The 24,287-nt window shown below is 40.4% G+C and overlaps 1 protein-coding gene across 1 annotated transcript in view; it reads left to right on the top strand.

The window, feature by feature from the left end:
• Positions 1-24,287, top strand: part of LOC143352924 (cell adhesion molecule Dscam2) — a 332,337-nt gene that overhangs the window by 191,592 nt on the left and 116,458 nt on the right. Inside the window, exon 5 of the mRNA XM_076785960.1 lies at positions 10,119-10,268. Coding sequence (XP_076642075.1) covers positions 10,119-10,268 — 150 coding nt within the window. The remainder of the gene's footprint in view (positions 1-10,118; positions 10,269-24,287) is intronic.

The raw sequence follows: 24,287 nt of genomic DNA, 5'->3' as shown, positions 1-24,287 counted from the left end.
TCGACCAAACAATTTGACCCTTTTGCACAGCTTAGAAGAGTTGCTGTACCAGATAATGTGCCAAAAATTATTTAAAAGTTGCTATTGCAATTTAAATAAATCGCAAACTCTAATTTTGTAGATTTTTACATCTTCCAATAATTTAAAAAAAAAATTTGGACATATAAATTAAGAAACGAACTTTTCTTATATATCTCGACACCCTTTAAAAGGGAATCTTCAAAATACGATCAAACAATTTGACCTTCTTGAAAAGCTTGGAAGAGTTAGTGTACCATACAATGTGCCAAAAATGATTTAAAAGTTGCAATTTTAATTTAAATAAATCGCAAACTCTAACTTTGTAGATTTTTACATCTTCCAATACCTGTCTTTTGAATTTCCATTAAAGGCCCGGATATGAAAGTTAATAATCGTGACCATCACTTTTCTCATTGCAATACCAATTTTTGAAAAAAAAATTTGGACACATTACTTAGTAAACGAACCTTTCTAATATCTTGACAAAATTCGAGTCGTTTGTAGAACATATTTCCTTGTGTATACAAATTAAAGAAACAGAAAAATTTAGATAAAAAATTACATATTTGAGTTCAAATAGTTGTAAGCTTTTAAAAATTGTTCTTTAATTTTTAAAATTGTTCTTTTCGGAATATGTTTCAAAGTAGGAACTAACTTTTTTGCCTAGTTCAACTGTTAACTGTTAAACAGGAAATGATGTTTCATGTAAATTCAAGTTCTTTAAATTTATTTGTGAAAATGTAAATTTGTCTAAATATTCATAGTTTAATTATGGCTCCATATGATCTATATATTTACTTTTAAAATTCACTTGAATTCATTCAATTCAGTCTACAGCCAGGAACTCGTTCAAACAAACTGTTATTATATATGTACAAATTAATTCTATTATGTTTGTTATGCCTTTAATTATGTTCATAAACACTAGTACACGTAACGTGAGACGTTATGTAATGTAACGTTGTATAATAACGTGAATAATTTCATATAGCAGCCTATAAAGTGTGCTTTTCGTTTTTCCTTTATACTCCAGTTCAGGCGTAATATAAAGTCAAATTAATTGGACCATTACATTCTACTCCAATATCAAACTGGAAGTTTAATTAAACGACCAGATTTATCGGTAATATGATCGTAACAATTCTATGATTTCAATGACTTTCAATATTAAAAATATGATATTTGTAGCACATTGTACTTTTGTTGAATTCATTTTTAATACATATCCGACCGGCATTTTTTGTTTGTTCATAGTCTTCAAAATCGGTGTTCCAAATAATATCTTCCAGCTCTTTTTTTAATTCTGGGCGAACTTATTTGTTTCGTTTAACAAAATATTTGTTCTTCTAGAATCTACGGTATCCGTAGAATTTTTGTCAAAAGAATTATCACCCCTGGGATCTTTTTTAAAAAGTGTCCTCAATGACCAGATATTTTAAAATCTGTACAATAAAGGCTCCATGGAAACAAGTTCTTTTGGAACGTTTATTAAAAAAGTTTGCGCAAAATAAATGAAAAAGTCAAGTTACTGTGTTCCAGTTTTATTTGATATATTCGCAGAGGATGACGCATATATGCATTTTTACATTCTTCAAACTTCTATCTCAAAATAAATGGATAAAACGTTATAAATTGTTCAATGTGTCATCAGATATGTTGTAATAGACATGTTAATTGGTAACGAAGTTGTAACAGTTTCTCCAAAATGGTAACTTCCCGAAATTTGGCGAATTCGCCTCGTAAATCTGTCAAAAATGACCCACCATAAATGTGTTAATAACAAAGCATCATATAATTCATACATTTATTTCATAAAAAGTATAAAAATCATTAAAGTAAAAACAGTAAAAACTGTTTTCTTGTTTTTAGAAGAGAACTTGTCTAGACTAACAAGTAAATAAAATGTTTGCATAATTTAAATTAAACACGATCAGAGAAATTCAATGATATAATATAATAACTATATTTTTATGATACGTAAAGAATAGCATGAATATAAATATGAGTACAAGTGTGAATGTGTGCGCATGTGTGAATTCGTTGTGAAACATATGTCAAGAAAAGAGAAGAGCGCAATACGAATTTACCATATCGATTTTGCCGTCATACGTATGCTGTTGATTTATGTATGTAACAAGCTGGATTCAGCCACGGAAATACAGATTGTATAATTACGAATAAATTATTATTAACCAATCGAACAGAGAGAAAACATGAATCTGCATCTACTTATTATTACGTGATTTAATATTAGAACCACGGGACCAGTCATAACATACATATTAACCTCTCCCACTCTACCCCTCCTACGACGCCATTCCACTCATTTTCTCCCCACTCTTCCGCCACGGCCGGGTCACGTGACGCGTCACAACGTCACGTGACTAATCCGGCAACGATAGGGAGGGGGTAACTGTATTCCCCTCGATTTCCCCAGTCTGGCCACATTGTCCAATAAATATCTATATTATCAATAGACTGTGGATTTTATGCATTTACAATAAAAATGAGTAGATGCAATTTAAATAAAGTAGACAGATTTTTAAAAACCTGAGAACATCAATGTATCAGTTGCAGCTCGTGAACATTATCAAGGAATGAAACAAATTTTTACATGACCCTAGTTTGTTGCAGTTGAAGGAAACAATTTTGCATAAAGTTCCGCAGTCTAGTTATAGAAATAAAATTCTATTTTGTTGTAGACTTTCTATGCAATTCCGAACGACGAACGAGTTTCTAATCACTATAAAATAAACGCAGCGAATTCTCGATATATGTCAACGACACGTCTAGTATCGTACAGGAGGCATACCCTTGTTATGTTTACACTCCTCGGTGTCCGAGGCCTGTCACGGGGTATACCCCGCGTGGGGATAATTCCGCGACATTTATCATCCAGGCGTTGGCGACATATATCGAGAAATCACTGTATGTAGTAGTGCAAGGGGTTTAAAAAGGTCCCACACGGAACAGATACCAATACAGCTAAAAAGATCCAGAACTCTCTGGAGCCCCGTTCAAAATACTTAGACTCCCCTCCATTTGCAAGAGTGGCCATTGCATTTCGGTCGACTATAGTTCCGAGAAACGTTTCCCAGCATAATGTAACACGAGCGAGCACATGCATGAGTGGAACGAACGTCGACATATTGACATTGCCGGGAGAGAGTCAGTCCGCGTAAAAACGCACGGGGGTTGGCCAAAGGGGGAGGGTAAGGGGAGGGGGTGAGAGAGACAATGTGCATGAATACTGTATCGGTGCAAAAGCAGTCGTTTATCTGTCGAGGTGCGAACGCGGGCGAAAACATTTTCGCGCGAGGCGTTTCCCACGAGCGCGCTCGCGCGTCGCTGCCGGTTACGCCTGCGGAAGATGGGAGTGTACTGTATACGTAATATATTTCGCACCGGACAAGAGGACAAGCGGGAAAAATAGCGAGGCGAAATGGCCCTTTGTGTGGCGCCGCGCGTCGCTCCGTTCCGAGTGCAACGATTTCGCGTAATTTAAATTATAATTTGTGCCCCCCCCCCCTCCACCTCCCCCCACTCGGAGAGCGACCGGGGACGAGGGACCATTTCCTGCGCCCCACCTAGACGCCCCTGACCGGTGCCATTTCTCGAGTGAAGTTCGATGGCGTTTCCGAGTTAATTTTATCGGAGCCAGTTCTGACACAGCTCCTTGGAATTGAATCTAGCCATTTGGCGTTTCTCGCGGGATTCCAGCAAGAAGTTTAATTAATCGATCATGATATCGGATACTAGCTCCTGTTTCCACGGCATTGTGGTACGGGCTCGAGTGCACCTTCATGCCGAGAACCTTGGATTTTTCGGCCATTTTCATTTTTATTGTCGGCACTCCAATTAATTGTAGGTGACCGTTGGTCGCGGGAGTAACAAGACATTTTATTTACACATTTTCGACCACAACGCTCTGATCAGGGTACAGAAAAGTCTCGATTGTACCAACTAGAAGGGTGATCTCTAGAGATCAATAGACTGCGGATTTTGTGGATTTATGTCAAAAATGGGTGGGCGTATTTTCAAACAGGAGAAACATTAGAAAAATTGTTAAATCCTGTTACATTATTTTCAAAGTATTAAACTTATTAAGAAAGAAAATAAATTTCTATTTTACTCCAGTTTGTGGCAGTTCAGGAAGAAAATGTTTATTTAAGATTCCCAGTCTAGGTGTCAAAATTGGCACCTTTGACAGCTTACTACAGCCATATTTTTTTTCTTTCTTTCCAGATTTTACGAGAGCGTTGATTATTGGTTGTCACTTTATCGCGGAAAAATATACAGTCTTACAGCGTGCAGAAATTGTTAAATGACAAACAATGAATCTGTTCGACGATCGAGAGAAAAGTTTGATGATCGTGTGATATCTCGCAATACCGATGTGAATTGGCCACCAAGATCATGCGACGTAACAAGTTTAGATTACTGTCTCCGGGATTATGTTAAACTGTTTAATAAGTAGCTAATACCTGGTGTTCACGGTTCGATTTCTTAAAGAAGTCCAGAGACGGTCATTTAAACGAATCTATTTTTAAAACCTAGTGGCATATACCAACAAATGAAAACTAAAAAAATTACAGTGACATATTGCACCCTTATGTTTTCATTCCAATGGAAACCTGTATATTTGACAACACTTTGTATAGATTTTATACAATTTTCAATACAATACCTGCTGGAACAATGAAATTCATTTTGTCCTTTCCCATTGGAGGTGTTTCAATAACTTCGACAATTGTTGACTAAAAATCACGGTCATTTAACCGCGGTGGGTTTAGTATCGAAAATCTTCTTGCAAACAATATTGCAACAGGTACTGTGACGCATCCACGAGTTCAATTACTAGCATCACGGAATACAGTGTTTACTCGATATATGTCCAAAACACGGGTCTAGATAGGGACAAGTATCGGCCAGGAGATACTATTCTTCGAAGCTCTAGAGGTCTCGGTTCATAGTATACCCCGCGTCATAGTTCTGGGACTTTTATCTGCTAAGCATTTGTGACATATATAGAGTAAACTCTAAAATCTCGGAATACAGTGTTTACTCATTATACGTCCAAAACACGGGTCTAGATAGGGACATGTACCGACCAGGAGATACTATTCTTCGAAGCTCTAGAGGTCTCGGTTCGCAGTATACATCGCGTCATAGTTCTGGGACTTTTATCTGCTAAACATTTGTGACATATATAGAGTAAACTCTAAAATCTCGGAATACAGTGTTTACTCATTATACGTCCAAAACACGGATCTACCCAGGGACATATATCGGCCAGGAGATACTATTCCTCGATTCACACCGAACGTAGAAAAGGACAGAGGCCTTGGTTCCCCGCGGGAGTGGGGATAGTTTTGGGACTCTTATCTGCTAGGCATTCGTGACATATATAGAGTAAACTCAAAATGGATTTTGATCCCGAATCACAGGCGCAGCGGCGTATTCACGAGGCTGCGATGCAACCAAGTGAGTCCCGTGATTATCGCGAGCATCGTTTGAAAAAAAAAAGTCACGGGAAACGCAATCGTGGATCTCGTTATCTCGAAATGCTGTTCAATTTCCAGGATCGACGGTATCCTCGGACGTCGATCAATGACGCGCGGTCCGAATAGACGTCGACTGACACTGCCCTCGGCCTGCGGTTCGAATTTTTCCGACTATCGATTCGCTCGGTGACCCAGAATCATTTTCCAGGATTATGTCGGCTGGTACGCGTAACGCCGATTATTCCGATGTATCTATTCATCGCGCGAGCATCGCGTTCCCAACCCCACCATGCAGTTAGTGGACACCGACGCAAACGGTCCGCTTAATATTCACAAACCGAGGAATATTAACGTGCCCATGATTATTTACGTTGCCGATGATTATTTTATGTTTGCTACTCTAAAGACGAAGTAGTCGCAAATTCACTCAGAGACCGTTTCCTGTGCGAAAGAATATTTCCAACGAAAGTTGCTTCGTATCGAGCGGTGCTTACAATGTGATAATTAGATTTTTGATTTATTCGCTTCTTTGATCGAGATTTGAAGGAATTTTAAGGTCTTTTTCATTTCAATGTGTAATATTTACAGCGAATCCCAAATTTGCAGTGAATCCAAACATGAATGTTCGATTTCTGATTTTCTTTAAAAGAATAGCACGATAATGAACCTGGTCTTAATTTTAAATTACGATGTAATTTATTATTATGAAAAAAAGTTCTTTTTGAATAAATAAATTGAGTAATTAATGAATTAAAAGAATAATAAGTTAATACAACTTATTTATTAATCAATTAATAATTGTTTCAGAATTTAATTTTTTATTTATTATTATTTTTGTTTATTTGAAACTTCAAGTTTGAAACTTCTGCTTTCACGCCATTGGAAATGAGAGGATTAAATCTTCCAATCTGTTGTGGATTCAATCATGCAAAAATTTTTCAGTGTTTCTACAGAGGTATTTCAACTTATAGTATTTTTTGGGGTTTTCAGTTTCTCGCCCGCTGCATTATGCGAAAATATCTCGGAAGAAAATGAGCAACGTTCTTCAATAAGAGAAGTTTCGAGCTTTAAAATGATTCCAGGCTTATTTCTGTACTATCGAATTTTACAAAATTACCTAAAGATCGACAATTTTTCCAAAATCAAAAAAAAAAGGCAAGAAACTTTGTCAACGTCATAATTATTATTTGCAAGAAAACCGAAGACTGGTAACGGCATTATTTCAAAGAAATTACAAAATATATTACAAAATATTTGTCACATTACAAAATTTGTATTTAATAGATCACAATACATTTAAATATTATATGTGGAAATCGGATCAGTTTCGTATGAATAAAATGAAAATATTCTAAGACGGAAGAAAAATCGCCGAGTGCAAAGGGTTAAGATAGAGATTCCAATCGGTATTCCGGAATTTTTTCAGATTTCTTTTTTTTTTATATCGTTTATTTTTAAGTGGTCGCATTAACGACCACATGGTTTACAATCGAATATAGAAGAGAAGGTTACGGTTAATACGGTGATATCTCGATATAAGTCACTTGCACGTTTCTGGCGAGTGACAATTAGACGAAATCCGTGGTTGTCGCCGAACGTTGCATTTGAAATACACAGTGCACGCTGAAAAAGTAAAAGTCACTATCCGTGTTGGTAGTCCCAGTGACCATTAAACGCGAGGCTCGCAGTGACTTATATCGGGAATTCGCTGTATTTACATTGTGGTGGGGTACAGCAAAAAACAAATTTATAACAATTCATATATATATATACAGGGTGTGTCCGAAGAAACAAAACACCTAAATATCTCCGTTACTTTTCGATTCCTTCGTTAAGTTATGTCACCATTTCTTAGGCATTTCCAATAGTGCAATTAAAAAATGTTTTAGACAAAAGTTTGTCAGTACTTGGCGAGCCACACGTTCGCATATTCTTAAATCTAAAAAATGCTTTTTACGTAAGAAAGTAAAGGTCACCTTGACCTTTAAGGTCAAATAAAGGTCACCTTATAATTTAATTTAAGAAACAGGAGGACGTTTCCAATGTTGTCTTTCATTATCCAAAACCTAGAACAGTAAAAAAAATCAGTCGTAAACATAAACGAGCGGGAGGCGTAAAAAAACATAACCTACGAAGGGTTATGGACCAGGGCGTAGGAAAATCCTGAAGAATGTTAAATCGGCGTTGCAACGAGAATTGGGGAGTCGCAGAACTGGATCGTATAGGTGGAAAGGATCCGATAAGCGGGTCGCATAACGTCCGCAGCGTAGAACTATGTTTCACCTGGTCGGATGGTCGCGCCGCGTTAAATCCAGGTTACACGATTGACGTTCGTCGGCTCGTCGGATTTTTTAACCGTTCATCGATCCGTGCCCGCCAGTTCACTGTATGGAGTTAACCGGTCGCCGTTTTGCGAGCCCCGTTCCCGCGGGTTTCCCACGCCTGGAACCCGTGAGCTGGACGCGCTCGTTATTTCGGTCAAGCCCGAAAAACGGGCGCGGGCGGGCCGGACGTGTCGGGGCGGCGGCGGGCTCGAATTTTCATTTTACACGTCCGTTTAATGGCGCCGTTGGTCACCATTAACGCGAGGGCCTAGCTTTCCGAATGATTTTCCGGACTTCTCTTATTTTTCGTCGATTTACGACACGCGCACCGACGCCCCGGACAACAGAGAGGATTTTCCATTAAAGAAATTTGCATGTTAATGGAAACGCGGGCCGCGGCCCGCGAAACGGGACGCAATTGCCTTTGGAGTTCGGACGGAAAAATAAAAAGACACCGGGGAATATTAGAAAATAATAGAGGTGCATAGGTGGCGAGGCACGGTCCGCGGGATTTTCGTGTAAGGCGCGCTCATTGTCGATGCACGTCTAAATTTTCAACGTGATATCACGGGCTTTCCGCGCGACCTTTGGAATTCGTGATTATTCTGTGGCGTAAAATAATCACAGGAAGGATGAATTAACTTGCGTTTGACACACAAATGTTTATTTCATAGTTTGTTTATAGCTTTTTTTTCGTATTTCCCGTGTCATTTCTGGTTAGGTCGCGACAAATCCGACAGGACAACAATGGGATTGATTTTGATGGGATTTTTATCTCTGCGAAGTAAAAGTTTTAATCACGACTTGTTTTATTGACATTAAAAAAGATCTCGCTTATAAGTTTTCGTCGCGGAACTGTTGAAAACTGTTAGACACTGAGCTATGAGCAAGTTTAATTGCTGAAAAATGTAGTTTCAACAGTTAGACTAATGCTAGCAATTGATATTTATAAAATAGTGTTAAATAATTTAATCTTGCACCCACCAAGGGCAAAAACAATGGAAAAACGGAGACCATAATGTGTACTGATTTGTGGACACATGTTGAATGTTTCGAAAGAGAATTAGAGCATAATTCATTAAACTGTGCTCACCCTACAACTACCCTTGTGATGGGGGTACATGAAATTTGCCACAGAGGCTTTTCTTTGGGAGCCCTATCGATTAGTATGAAGTAAGATCAATTTCGTGGCACATTTGACCGTACCCTTTGGTCTGCGAAAGGGTGACTTTGGTTTTTAATTTTTAATTTTGTAGAAAATAACGGTATTAACCCTTCGCACTCGAGTGGTGACTCTGATGCGCCACTAAAAATTGTTGTGGTATTATTTCAAAGAAATTACAAAAAACATCCCAAAATATTTGTTACATTACAAAATTTGTATTTAACAGATTACTAAACATTTAAATATTATATCTGGAAATCTTCTACGGAAAATATTCTACGGAAGTAAAATTTAGTTTCAGAATTAAAATAGCGCCGAGTGCAAAGGGTTAACACTAAACCTACCGAGCCTTAAAAATAACTAGCACATGTTCCCTTATAAAAATGACAAGATCAATTTTATTTAGACTTTGTGCTTCCCCTACTGTAATACATGCTCTACCAAAGGTATCTATACAACCGTTTCCTATGAAATAATTTTTCTTATTTCAATAATTGTAAAATAAGAAATATTCTGGAACCGGTCAATTTGACTGGTGGTGGTAGGTTTAGTGATACAGAAATTGGGAACTGTACAGGGTGTATAAAAATTATATGTCACGACCACCGTCGTGATTCTACCCTTCTGGAGATCTGTTAACACTAGGTTTACGGAGCACTAAAAGTGACTATTTTACATTACTTCATAAAAATAACAAGAACACGTGCTGCCCAAATTTTTAGCCATTTTTTTAAATAACATACACCCAAAGAAATAAATTTGTTGAATAATTCCTCATGGATGTATCTTTAGAATATTAATAATTGTAAATTAAAAATATTAGAACCCGTCATTTTGACGGGTCCGGTACACCTAGTGTTAATCAAGGTCAAAGTGTCGAAAAATTTAAGTGACGAGTACTATACGATGCAACAAAAACAAAGATGTCTTTCAAGGTCGAGCTCAATTTCGTGATGCATTTTTTAAACAGATCTCCACCGATCCAAAGGTGTAGAATCACGGTATAATGGTCGTGACATCTAATTTTTATGCACCCTGTACATGTGCCTGTAGGTGGCAGTGTATATGTGTGCAACGGAATCAGAAATGCGAATATGCTTTCAGATGATAAATACCATATGCTGCCAACCGGGGAGCTGCTGGTGTTCTCGGTGTCTTCGTCGGACGCCCGTTCTAGTTATCGATGCCGGACCGTCCACCATGTCACAGGCGACACCGTAGAAAGTTCTTCGTTTGCCAGGCTCATAGTGACCGGTAAGTTTCGGATATCAAACACCTGCCGTTATCCCGTGGAATCCGTTCGTCCACCACCTGTCGAACTTTCCGCTGACTGAATATTTAATGCCCGCAAATGTACGCGGAATTTCGCTCGACTGCCGCACGGTAGGAAGTCGAGGTTTGCACGGGAAGATCCATGGATCCGCGGGTTATGCAAATCTGCCAGGATCATTTTATTGACTTGCAACGAACGTTACACGAGCTGCCGCGTCCGACTTCCCGTGAAACCAACAGATCACATTCGGGAAACCCAAAAGAATAAACTAAAACGATTAAACGAGAATTCTTTCTCTCTTCTGAAATGCTTCGACAGCGTTACTTGTTTATGTCTTCGAGGTTTGACGAACCGTTTTCAATTTAGCATATTCAGTGCTGAGTTATAGTTACCTTTAAAAAATTCAAAAATCGAATTTTTCGCGTGAGACAGCCCGGTATTTTGGCAGTTGTATTGGTACCACCGGTGGTACATCCCGTCGTGAATGTGTCAAACTTTCCCTGAGGAAACCAGAAATTTTCAACTCTTTTTTGCGAAAATCTGTAGATTTTGGGGAGGTAATTCCGAAAATCCAAGTATCAATCCTAGGAGAACACTAGTTCAAGTTAGTCAGAAGGGTGTGTAGTGGACTAGCTTCTTTTGTTGACAATAACTTTTGAACCAGTGATCTCCTAGGATTGAAGCTTGGATTCTCGGCATTGTCTCGGCAGAATCTACAGGATTACCTAAAAGAGAATTAAAAATATCTGGTTTCCCGAGGCAAAGTTCAGCCAATCGTTCAATCTCCTGACTAATCGACGATTCCAAACGTTTGGCAACGAGAACTCCTGTCTGGAGTATAGATTTCTGAAAATACCGTCGCGGTCGACGCACAGAAACGCCACAACGACGTCATATCATAGAAAGCCCGGACGCGTATCGAAGCTTGAGTGAAAACTTCCTCGGTATACGATTATAGCGACAGCGAACCGCAGCCGGAGGATTACTATTAAGGGAACGCGCGTACGTCCGAAATCCTCAAAACAGAATACCTTGTCTCACCGTCGCGTCGCGAAATCGGATCTCGCCGGGCGGATTAATTGTTTGAATAGCTCCGAAAGGATGAACTCCCGCGAACGCTTTCGCGCGAGTATGTTATAGAAGGAAGTTGAACCCGGAGAATGGGATAACCTATTCTCACAGGATCCAGAATCGGGATGTGCTCGCGATTTCATTAAAAACGGATCAACAGATTCCGATCGTACTCCGAGCGAACATAATTCCACCCGGTTTATGGTAATTGGCCGGAGCTGAGGAACTCCGCTCGGGAAATATTCAGCCCGGGCAAGTGACGGTTTCTCGCGGTATGACAACGGGCCCGTAATTAATCGGCGAGAACGATTCTCGCGTCACGGAAAAAATCGCTGAACGAACGCGCGGAATCAGCGGGATCCTCGGAAGCGGAAGCTGCGCGAGCATAATGGCGATTAAAGTCGCACGGTCGCGGGGCGGGTACGCGAGCGAACGTTCGCGCCGAGCATTTCTCCGGGATAGCCCGAGGAACGTTTCGCGCGTCTACTCAAACAGGAACGTTTATACAGCGATCTCGCGCATACCTTTTGCATAGTAAATCATAATGCATTGTTGCGCATTCTCTGGCAGCGAGCGGACAGGGCCGAGCGAGCGAGCGGCGGCGTGCTCGCGAGAACGCTGCCTTCTTCATGAATAAATCATGAGTGGCCGAAATGCTAATGGCCGAAACGCCCGTGTACTCCTAGCCAGGCCACGGTGTTTCCGCGTCGGCCAAGTGCTCCGAGTCGTAAACAAAATGTACCGACGTTGTTCAAAATGCGAGCTGATTCGAATAGCCGGTTGCTTTCGCGCGTTAACCCACGCCTATTGTCGTAAATAGGTTATAACTTCATTAAGGACGCCGCTATACCCGGCCACATTGTCGCCTACGTCGAACGTGCTCTGCCTCCGACGAAACTTTATAATTGATTATTTCTAATTTCTCGAGAAAAATGCCAGTATTTCTCGAGAAATTTAAATTTAGGACAATTCTTATGAATCTCATTTATTTTGTAACATATAAATTCTGAACACTAGGTTTACGGAGCAGTAAAAGCGAGTATTTTACATTACTTTATAAGAAGAAGAAGAATGTGTGTAGCCAAATTTTCAGCCATTTCTTAAATAATATATACCTAAGGAAATAAGTTTGTTGAATAATTCCACGCAGATGGATCTTCGCAATCTCAATAATTGTAAATTAAAAATATTAGAACCCGTCAATTTGACGGGCCCCGTAAACCTAGTGTTAAATTCTCTTAAATTCGTATTCAAAACTTTAGAAAAATTCAATACTGAGTTTGAGTAATGAGTTTCTTGTTGTTATTAAAGAAGAAATATCTAAAAGGAGAGACAAGATTGTTGTATCCCTTATAAAATATCTGCATAATCCAGAATCTCTGCAAAAAGATTCAGAAGATATATTTTTCTATTCAACATCCAAGGCAGATATGTATAAAATGGCAAAACAAATTCTAAGCAGACTTTTTAGAAAATATAACAATGATTCTTATGAAAATAGTGAAAAACTTTCAGATTCTCAGAATGAGGAACTATCACTGGAAAAACAGTTTGAATTAGAAATTGCAGATAACCTTCAAGAATTTAGTGTCAAGAGTTTAGCGGCAGAAGAAAATAAATTCCAGACTCTAACAAAGGAATTCCAAATTTTGGAGTCCACTGGAAAAAGGACACCCAATCTTCAGCAACTTTTGGATGTTCTGTATACGATAATGCCAACATCCACACAAAATGAAAGAAATTTTTCTACGGCTACAGATTTTGTTCCAAAAAAAAATGAAATAGATTGTCTGATGCATTATGCTTCTTAAGAAGTCATTTCAAAACGAAAGCGTAATGTTTCACTTTATAAAAGTTTGGTAAAAGTTTCCCAATATTTTATTATTTTATTAAAAATTCTCGAGAATTATCGAGAAATATAGTCTTATTTCTCATTTCTCGAGAAATGAAAAATGTTGAGAAATCAGGAACACTACCTTCGATACATCTCCATAAACATCGCAAATTTTCTTTGTTGTTACCGTTGCATTAAATCCCGCATTCAAATGAAAAAGTATGCAATGACGAATATGATCCTCGGAAGGTACGGACGCCGCCATTTTATTACAAGGTTGTAAAAAGAAATTATACTTTTTAGAATATTTTGAACACAGGCTGCTTTACCGAAAACTGTAAAAGAATACGTGCTTCCTCTTCAACGATCGGAACTAGAGGCAAAAGAAATTCTTTGCAAATAATTGATTACTTATGGATAATATATTTGCTTCTCTATTCTTTTGTTTCGACGAAATTTTTCTGTGCCACCCTATGCTCTCTATCTTGTCCCAATTTTAACTCAATTTTTGCGAATAGTTGTACACAGAAAGGAAATAAATATTATGGACTCCTCTTCATCGCGAAGTAACACTCTGAACACAACACACAATTAAAACATTTTATTACACACTTTAGACTCCAAAGATAGAGATATTTTATTCTAGCATTTTGCATTCTGAGAGTACTAGAAATTCATTTTTAGACAATTTTTCCAGAAAATTTCTTTTCACGCCGATTTTGCACGTTCCGGAAAGCGACGTGAGAATTCATTTGCATGTCCGGAGGCAGAACGCAGACGCGTGAGGCAAATACTTGCGTTTCCCCTTTGTCGGGCGAAGGCAAGCATACGCGTGATTATCTAAGCGATCGTAATCAACCCCTGTCAACGATCCGGCTGCGAGCACGACGGCTCGCCGGCGCGCTTCATCCAGCGCGCTGCGCTCGAGAGCTGCTGATTCGCAAGACATAAAATGGGTCGAACGCGGATGAACGACTGGAACAATAGATGGCTAATGATGAAAGTGCAAGGTCCTCGAGCGACGGGCTGAAACGCAGAAGACGCAAAATCGAGTGCGAGATGAACATATTGTTCGTTAGGCGTTCGTCGTCTTGCGCTGCGAAATCACGGGCTGTTGTTGCCGAAAGTTCTCCGCGGAGTAAGAATTTCGGTAACTTTGGCCCCGAGTAATTTCGCGAGGAACGCCGAACTGGGACGTTTCGGTGTCAATGAATTCGCGAAACTACACCGGAATTATTCGGCTGTAGCTCGAGCGCGAAAGGTCACGTTGTTTTCGCTTATGCGCGCTCTACGTCGCGAGCCTGCGTGGCTTCTCATTAAGGGCTGTTGGTTCGGGGAAAAGAGAGGGGGTGGCCTTTTTTGGTAGACGTAGATTTCATTCTCTGATATGAAATCGATTCTGAACTTTGCGAGACTTTGCAGAACTGGCTCGAAGGGCAGGAACAAAAGGGGAAGAAATAGGGGAACAAATTCTCACAGTGAACCTTATATTATTGTAAAGGCAGAACTTAATAAAACGGTCCCAAAAAACCGAGCGTGGCGTCTTCAATCTTCAAATCTCCCATCGACTCGTTCACCAAAAAATGTTCTTTATGTTTTGAAAGACGCTTCAATTAGAATTTTCAAGTGAAAACATCCCTTCAATTTTATGCCATAGGTAAAAATAAATATGTATAAAAATCAAAGTTCGACGCTTTGGAATGAGACCGTGTTCGTTGTTGCACTGCTTTTTCAAACGAAAGTGTCACAGCTGAAATCAATTTTTCGTAAATGTAGCGTTCAAACACTTTTCGGACCCACCGAAGTGTAACAATAAAAGATGTGAAACTCCATCTATCGATTGCTGTTCTGTTTATTGTTGGGTCACGTTCGCTGTCAAAGTGCAAGCGGAGGACAATTCCGCGAGAGAAGACCCATTTTTAATCAGCCGAGTGCTGCGGAATTGGATTTTCCATTTTATCATCTGTTCGAAACAAGATTCGCGTTCCAATCGCGGCAAGTAGAATCGTGCCGTGTATGATCGGACAAGTGAAAGAAGCAGACGCGTGGTTGTAGGGTGGAGCAAGTGGAATGATACCTGTATATAGTCAGACAAGTGGAATAAAGCTTGCGTACGACCAGACAAGCGAAATGGAGGTATACAAATGGAACAAGTAGAATAGGGACGGCGTGCGACCGGATAAGTATCGTAGAATGGGGTTGGTTAATGTGCAGATAACTGGAGTAGGAACAGTTTATGGTCGGGTAAATGAAATGTGGTTAATCTGTGGACAAACGAGTGAAATGGAAACGATATATGTCCACGCAAGTAGAATAGAATAATCTGCGCTCAGACAAATAGGACATTTCCTGGTCTGGCAAGTGGAGTAAATCTCTATGGTCAGACAAATAAAATGAACCTTGTTTTTCCTGGGAATTTACTCAAGCGAGACACGATTTTGATGAGCTTTCCGTACAATATAAGACTCATGAAAATGACAATTATTGTTTCATCGCGCAACATCTACGTTGCGGGGTGAGAACAGAATTTTGAGGTTAGGAATTCTATTTTATTGGATATCTCCGAAACTATTAGGCGGAAACAAAAATTTCAACGTGCAGTTTTTGCGAACTTCGTTAACAAAATTTTCAGTCTGAACGGATTTCCACAAATATATCAGATATACTAAAAATTCTAACGTAACTTGTTTTTGTAAATTTGTTGCATAAAACCGTAAAGTTTGATCATGTTCTTTACTAATCACACAAATCAATTGAAACGTTTTAATGTCATAGATTCTGACCACGTATCATCGGACACGTATAATATATAGTAATGTATAGTAAGTACAATATAATATATTAAAGTTTAAATATATTTAAAATAAAGGACACATATTAAAATAAATAAGATATGTCAAAACCAAATACAAATATTTACAATATTGAGTCGTAACATATGTTCGGTCATATTCGACATTTTTTGTATTAAATACGATCAGTTAGAAGTGGCTTTTTTAAAAAGAAAACCACACGTAAATTCTTGTGTGTGTATGCATTTTCAACAAGTGACGACTAAATTTTAAAAATTACAATATTCCTGTAAACTTGCAACTGGACTTACCTAACCTAATAAAATGCTACTTCAGCGACGCAGGGTGACACACACAATTTAAAGTAAAAAGAATTATTTGCTATTCAAAATGGTATTCTACTCGACTCTGTTTCGGATGCGCGCTATATTTCCGTTTACAAGGACCGAATTCCAAAAACTCGGTGCTCGTTCAGGCTTGAGAACGTATTGCGCGACCCATTAGGCAAACTGGATCGTTCGCGGATAACAAAGTGAAAAAATCATTTCCCCGTTGAAAGGAGCTTTAAAGCCCCATACATGCCTAAGTAGACAGGGGTTGCGGAGGATAATGCAAGGAGTCGTCGCTCGGGAGCGTCGCGACGCTTCGTCGGGAAGTTAATCGATCCCGCTAAGAAGGGACAACCTTGTAACGGGAAGGCAAGCAGTTCACCGCCGGTGTCTCGTTTTCCGCGACACCTATTCGGCCCTTTTCTCCTCGGAGTCGCCCTTCTCGCCGCGTCTCGGTCAGGACGCTTCAGCATCGGCGCATTTTAGGGAGGGCCTGGCTTTCAAGCCGGGGTGTCCATTAAAAGTGCGCACACGGACAAACGGGTTCGGCGCGTGAACCTGGTATTCCTCGTGCGTTTCAGCTGCGGGTCTAATGGACCGACCCTTGACGTGATATACCAGCACGTTTCCCTTCTCGATATCTCTTCAGGGGTACCCGAGGGTCGGTCGTCGCGACCGGGGAGGAGATCGTCGCGGGACCGAAACTCGAGAACGCTTTTCGTCCGGGAACTTTTTCGAGAACAAAGTTTAATCTGTACTCCTCGCTCCCCTCCCGGTGTTTAGTGCTTCCTACTCGTGTTTCGACGAAGCAGAAATATTTTTGGAGACGTCGCGAGATTGGTTTGCCGAGCGATCGCAGAGTTTAAAAACGGCATCGGGTAAAACGGGAGAAGAAAAGTAAAGTGCCGGAGAGCGGTGATTCAACGGGCAGAAAATGGGAGCGGATTCTCGTAAGCCGCGCGAACAGTTTCCGCTTTTGAGATGGCCCTTTGCGCGCTTCGCCTTTTCAGAATCGACTCGGTCCAGCGAGTCCCTTCCGCGACCGATCGGGGAATTTCGAAATGCAATCGTGAGAAAAGGGTTCCCGGCCGAGACACGCGGCGTTCGAAGTTTCATCGATAAATCCGAGAAAGTTTTCATTTGTACCGTTGCTAGGTATTCGGCGGGCCGATTGTATCGGGCGATACCCGCGTTTAATTCGATTCGAGGGGACGGAGGCGTGTCGGGAACTTGTCGGGGAACGAGGAGAGAACGTTCTTTCGGCGATGCTCGAGCTCGATTTAACCCGAGCGTCGAATTAGTTCGGCGGTCGAATAGTTCCTCGGAAGTTTAGCATCTTCGCATTTATTGGCCGGATCCTGCGCGGCAGCCAGCTCTTTTTGCCGCGGCGGCGGCGCTCGAAAACGCTTGGCCGACGCGGGTTCGTTCTTCGGTGTCTCGGCCGAAATCCAAATTGTAACTCACACGCTGGTGGTTATCCACCGTGCGAAACGGCCGCGCAAAAAAGATCCGACGCGTCGCGTCGCGCCGTTCCGCTCGCGACTCGAACGGATTTGTCGCGGATTCGGTAAAAAAAAATTACTCTGTAAATTTACAGAGCAACATTACGTTTAATTTGTGTTTCCTCATTTCTAACTTGTTATGCTTTGTTTTCGATGTTGACGGTCATTTTCTGAGTCAATTATTATGAAAAAAAAACAATCTGTCAATCAATCTGTCAATTATTATTGTTATTCTCATTATTCTGAGACAGAATATTTTAATATTCTAATTTTCTCGGAATAATTCTAATAATCCGGAAGTAGTTTTATAGAGCTCCCAAATTCTTCTAATGTCTGCACAGTATTCTGTTTCAGCGATTCAGTGTTGCCATAAATCCGCAGTCTGGTTATAATATTAACCCTTAGCACTCGAATGGCGACTGCAAGGCGCCACTATTGCTGTATCATTAGTCAAAATGCTTTTTACATTGTTAAATGTGTTTTTATTTAATAAATTACTAAACACTTCGGTGTCGTACGAGTATACTGCACCATTTTCGTATGTATGACATGAAAAAAATATATATAAAAGGGAAATATTCTAGGTCAGAAGAAATGTTTCATTTTGGAGTCAAAATAGCTTCGAGCGCAAAGGGTTCACACTAAACCTAGCAAGCCTTAAAAGTAACTGATAGATATTGTCTTATACAGGGTGTTTATTCGAAAACTTTCCAGCCGAATATCTCGAAAAGTATAAAAAATATTAAAGGAGTGTAAAGCACGTGTCTAAGGATATTGAGGGGAAAAGAGGGGGGCAGTATCGGTTTTTTGTTTGGATGGTGTTTTCAAGGTCATGTGAAGGTTAAAAGGTAAAAAAAGTATCGGACGAAAATTGCTGGTCTTTTCACGTACAATAAGACCCCATAATAAAAAATATAGGTTTCCATTTGAAAAAAACAAAGTTGACCTTAAAATGACCTTGAAAACGCCACCCAAATGAAAAACTGATACTCTTTCCTCATCGAAATCCTTGGACATGTATTTTACACTGTTTTAATATTTTCCATACTTTTCGAGACATTCGAAAGTTTTCAAATGAACACCCTGTATGTATTTAACACGTTGACCGCCACGTCACCCATATGTGGGTGACGGAATTATTTGTCCAAGTTTTAAAATGAATTTTTACGTTAATATATTCATTGTACCAAATTTGGTTAGAATCTGTAAAATGCAAGAAAGTTGGAGGACTACTCACTATCATATATTTAATTATTTTCAATTTTTATTTCATTAAATAACTTACTTGGATTTTATGGAATTTTTCAGGTTTCTAGTTTGGCAGTCAAACAAATCAATCATTTTTTATGATTGATATGATTATAAACAAATCGTTCGTTGTTAATCATTTCCTACGAAAGCATAATTTCAGTAATTATAAAATAAAAAATCTGGAACTGGTCATTTTGACCGGCGGTGGTAGATTTAGGGTTAATTTTCAAACTCCTCTGTACATACAGTTCAGTTGGTAAAACTAAAATGTTCCTCTCCACGTGGATTTATTTAGAAAAATATAAATTTTCGAGACAAATGAACGGGGCCAAACGATAGGACGTGTGTTTGAAATATGAACACCGTTAACAACATACATTGTATTCGGTAGATTTTGTATTATTTCGAGTTAGTTTGTAACCTCGAGTAAAATTTCTCATTAATTTCCTATGAATCGAAATCAGTACATAGGTATACAATGGACATGAATTTTCTTCTTCTCCTAGGGGGATCATAAGCGACAAAGAAGTTTTTGTAACCGTAAAGTCGTAGGGGTGGAGGGGGTCGAAACTGACGCACTTCGCCGAGCACGAAGATTCGTCATACATTTCAGCACTGTATCGAACAAGTAAAAACAGCTTGAGCCGAGAAAGGAGTCTCAGCAGTTCTCCCAGCTACGAACCTGAAACGACCCGAAGCCTCTCAACACCTCGGAATTCCTAAGATTAATTTACCGGGGCACTTAAGCGTCCAAGCGGAAGCCCGCGAGGTATCGCGAAAAATACTGAAGGCGTCCTCGAAACACGGTGGATTCGGGCTGTTCGAGCTAAAGGGCTCCGGGACACTCGAGAGTTTTTCTCCCCTAATCTCCGGTCCGAGTCTGGTCGTCCCGAAATTTTCACGGGACCAACCAGGACAGCCAAACGCGAGGAAAAGCAACGGCATCGTTGTCACGATGATAAACGGGACGCTGGAAATTGTAAATGCAGATTTATCGCGTTTATTCGAGAAGTGGGTCGAAACAACGGAGGGCGTAGGGCGGGGGGGGGGGAATAGGGAAAGGTCCGCGGGGCTGGGTATCCGCGCCCGGTTCGCCGCATTACTCCTAAGTACTTTAAAGACTCTGCCGGCTGGCAGCACCGGATAAGTGTTGAACTTTCGCAAATCCGTGGGAATAAGGCGAGCACCTTCTTCGCAGCGCGCTTTTATGATACCCCCGTGGCTTTTTTGCCGGTCAATGACGGGGACGGCCGAAGGGGAACGGAAGAAGTTGCGAAGATAAGCGAGATGCCAGAGGGATCTGGCGAGATGAAGGAAGATAGGAGAAGCGGAACGGAGGGAAAGGGACGAGGAAGGGAAACGCGGCGAAGAAAACGCTGGGGGGAAGTGGGTGGGAAGGAGGGGTGGGGGTGGGGGGATATCGCCCTATTGGAGACTCGGGGAAAACGCAAAGTACAATCCACGGTGCCAGGATGCAGCCAGTCTGCGGAGCAACGTCGGCAAGAAACAATGCAGCCATCATGGCTCCAATCCCTTCGCTCGCTAGCCTGCAATCTTATCGAGCCGAACCTACTTGTATCTCTCTTTTCTGCACCCTTATGTACCGGATTCTGTGGGTGTGCCGCATACACGGCCGCCCGCGGCAACACGAAACCGCCGAATACGATGATTTGTAAGGAACCAGACGAGTGTTGTTCGGATTCCGCTCGAAGACTCCGCAAGTCGAATTCCACGCTCGAGATCCTCTTCCCCTTCATTGGTATGATACATAAAGTACACCACCTTCGCACGAGCGGGATCCTCGTTGCCCAGAGCTGATTGTTATGGTATACTTGTATCGGATCGTACCTCGTGAGGATGCCCCCCCCCCCCCACCCCGGAAAATATGTGGCATCGAATAGCATTATTACAGAGAGGAAGATCGTGCTTTCGTAGAACAATTTTTGCTTCTGAATAGGCTTCGCACAGATGGCAGCAGGAACACTTTACTGGGGGTATAAAAATGTTAACCCTTTGCACTCGAGCGGTGACTCTGAAGCACCACTGGAAATTGTTGTGGCATTATTTCAAAGAAATTGCAACAAATATTAGAAAATATTTGTTACATTTCAAAATTTGTATTTAATAGATCACTAAACATTTAAATAATATATGTGGAAATCGGATCAGTTTCGTATGAATAAAAGTAAAATATTCCAAGACGGAAGAAAAATTTAGTTTTAGAATAAGAATAGCGCCGAGTGCAAAGGGTTAATAGTATATACACAGATTGCAGGGTGCGGGGGCTATTGAAACACTGCGGATGCTCCGGTACCTTATTAAATTTGTTTGTATTTAATAAGTTACTAAACATGTCAGTATTATATATTATTATATAAATTCCACCATTTTTGTATGTATAATATGAAAAGAAATATGTGAAAGAAAAATATTCTAGTTCGGAAGAAATGTTTCGTTTTGGGGTTAAAATAGCTTCGAGTGCAAAGGGTTGAACCTAAGACGCAATGGTGTCTGTTGCACTCGAACAACAATTCTTGAAATTGTTTGGCAATCAAGATGGATGATCGCGAGACGTTTTATTCGAACAAATCTATCCTGAAAAAAAGTCGTCGTCGTTGCGAATTTATCTTTCCCGGTGCGTTCGGAATGGCGGACACCCTTGTGTACCGAGGGGCAATAATCCTGTCGGGTTTCACGCTTCGGGGCCCGAAACGTGACAGGTTAATTCCCAAGTTCTAGCCCGGGGCCGTTAATTCAGCAATGAAAGAACTGGCTTACAATTTTGCAACCTTTCCCCGCGCCGCTGCTTGATACTGGACTCTTATCGTTGCGCTCACCGGTTTTCGCGAACTGTCTCGTTTATTTATACGCGCGTTTTTGCTGCTACAGCTCGCTGCCTCCGCTCATAAGTCAACAGATACAGCGACCGGCTAATACAGGATATCCCGTTTAAAGCGAACCACTCGAATATCTCCGGAATTATTAATGACCTCGAAAAATGTTTCAATCGAAAGTTATACTGAGTTATATTAACGATTTCTTTGCAGGTGGAGTGGTCTAAGGTGTATAGGTTACTATAAATCCTTTTACTTAAACTTATTAATCTACTCATATCGAAAAACCCTTCGTTTAGGAGAGATTTCAATTTTAATACCACTAAACAGCAGAAAACTCTTCGGTTTGAACACGGAGGCTTACTCGACCTCTAAATGACCTGTCAATCCGACCTAACTTCCTTTTAGAAACTGGTCGACATTCTTAACGAATTCTGTCGCCTAAATAAATTGTTTATCGATAAGGTTCGTCGATTGATGTATTAGAAAATACATGGGTACATTTATAAAATTGAAAGCGACCTTCACAGAACCTCTATTCCACCGCCTACAAAAAATTATTAACACAGAGTTATGTCCCCCTCGAAACCGTGTTGCTTTTGTTTGAAACGCTTTTCGATATGTTAGGGGGACCCATAGGTAATTATTTTGAAATCTGAAACTTTGTAGTAAATTCAAGTTTTTGTTTCTTAATTTATTATATAATCTCCATCATTATCAAGGGCAGTTTGCCGTCTCTCCTGCAAATTCTCAATCCCCCTCTTATAGAAATCCAGGGTTCGTGACGAATATGATCCTAGGAAGGTACGGCCGCCATTTTATTATTGTAAAAAGAAATTATACTTTTTAGAATATTTTGACCACAGGCTGCTTTACCGAAAACTCTAAAAGAATACGTGTTTCAACGATCGGTACTAAAGGCAAAAGAAATTCTTTGCAAATAATTGATGATTTCTGGGTATCCCTAATAGTTAATAATTTCAGAGATATTCGAGCGGTCCGCTTGAAATGGGACACCCTGTATTAGGAGCGGAGCCGAATAGGAAGGAGGTTAGCGAGCAAATAAATGCCAAAGTTGCGGAGAACTAACGACGAAGCTTCGCGGAACGTTTTACACGATGCTTCCGGTCGAATTTCGCAAAAACCGCTTCGGGGGTAGGGGAGGGGGAAGGAAGGAGGCGCCACTTTTGTTCGGCCTTTCTCATCGCTCAGATCCTATGTACGCGTATGTAAATCCCGAGTACAAGACGGAGAACAGCCGGAAGGGAAATCGAGGGCGGAGGAAACGCGCCGGGAAAACACTCGAACGGAAACGTCCTGTCAAAAACTATTTCGACGTTCGGCGGCGATCGCATTAAACTGCGAACCAAAGTGATTTCATTTACGATTCCGTTTCCTGGATCGACTCCATAAATCAGTCGCGCAATCTGGTCCCCGTGTATCGGGCCGAAATGGAAATTCGCGTTTCATCACGGCAACCGCGTCCCGCGGCACGGCACCTTGCAGTTTTCGACCGACAATCACGTGGGAACGACGATTGTATATAAATGATCATGCAAATTGTTCATACAAATTGATGGTGAAGATTTAATAAATTAAGTAGAAACTCGTTTCGTTGCTGCTCTCGCGTTTTGCAAATTCTGAAAACCGTACCGAAAATGCGTTCTATAATTGATATGTACACCCTTGTTTATTTCCCCGTGTGTTTTTATTCTTCAATGAAGCGGAAATACCAAGGTTTTGCAATTTTAAAACCGGACGTGTTTTTGGATATTTTAACTATTTTTGTTTAACAGATGGCGACACAAGTTTAATAATATTTTGAGGTATAATACAAGTTTTATATTTTACATTTATATTGTGCTTTTGTTAACAGTCAGAAGAAGTACCCGAGGTACTAGTACGTGAAATGTACATTGTAAATAAATGTTCCGGGTTACGAAGAATCCGATACGGTAAATATTTCTTTCCAATGAACAGTGTGTTATATTCCTATATTTCAGATACTTTGTTTATACATTTCCATATATTTTGCATGTGCGGACATTTGTACCGTGTGTAAAATCAGTGATACGAAAGGTTTCAAGCGGATTACGTTCGCATCGATGTCACAAGCGAAGAATTGTTCATGAAACAGAGTGACTTGTAATACTAGAAAAAATTAAAACGGGAAAGAAGGGCTCGGAGGGTTTGAGGCGACGGTCTGAAAAGTTCTGTTACAACGATTTTATAGAGCCCCTTTACGGATTACTCGGCACTTAAAAACTCCGGACTTCCGAAAGAAAAACAAGCCGCCAACTGAGAAACGAGAAATAAAACTGAAGGCTCCCCGCGTGAAGTCTGTAAACATGGCGAATTTGGGAATGAACGATTAAAGAACTTCCATC

Source organism: Halictus rubicundus, chromosome 3, assembly GCF_050948215.1.
Source record: "Halictus rubicundus isolate RS-2024b chromosome 3, iyHalRubi1_principal, whole genome shotgun sequence".
Classification (NCBI taxonomy): Eukaryota; Metazoa; Arthropoda; class Insecta; order Hymenoptera; family Halictidae; genus Halictus; species Halictus rubicundus.
Note: the sequence above shows the minus strand (reverse complement) of the source record. Positions and strands in the feature narration are given on the sequence as shown.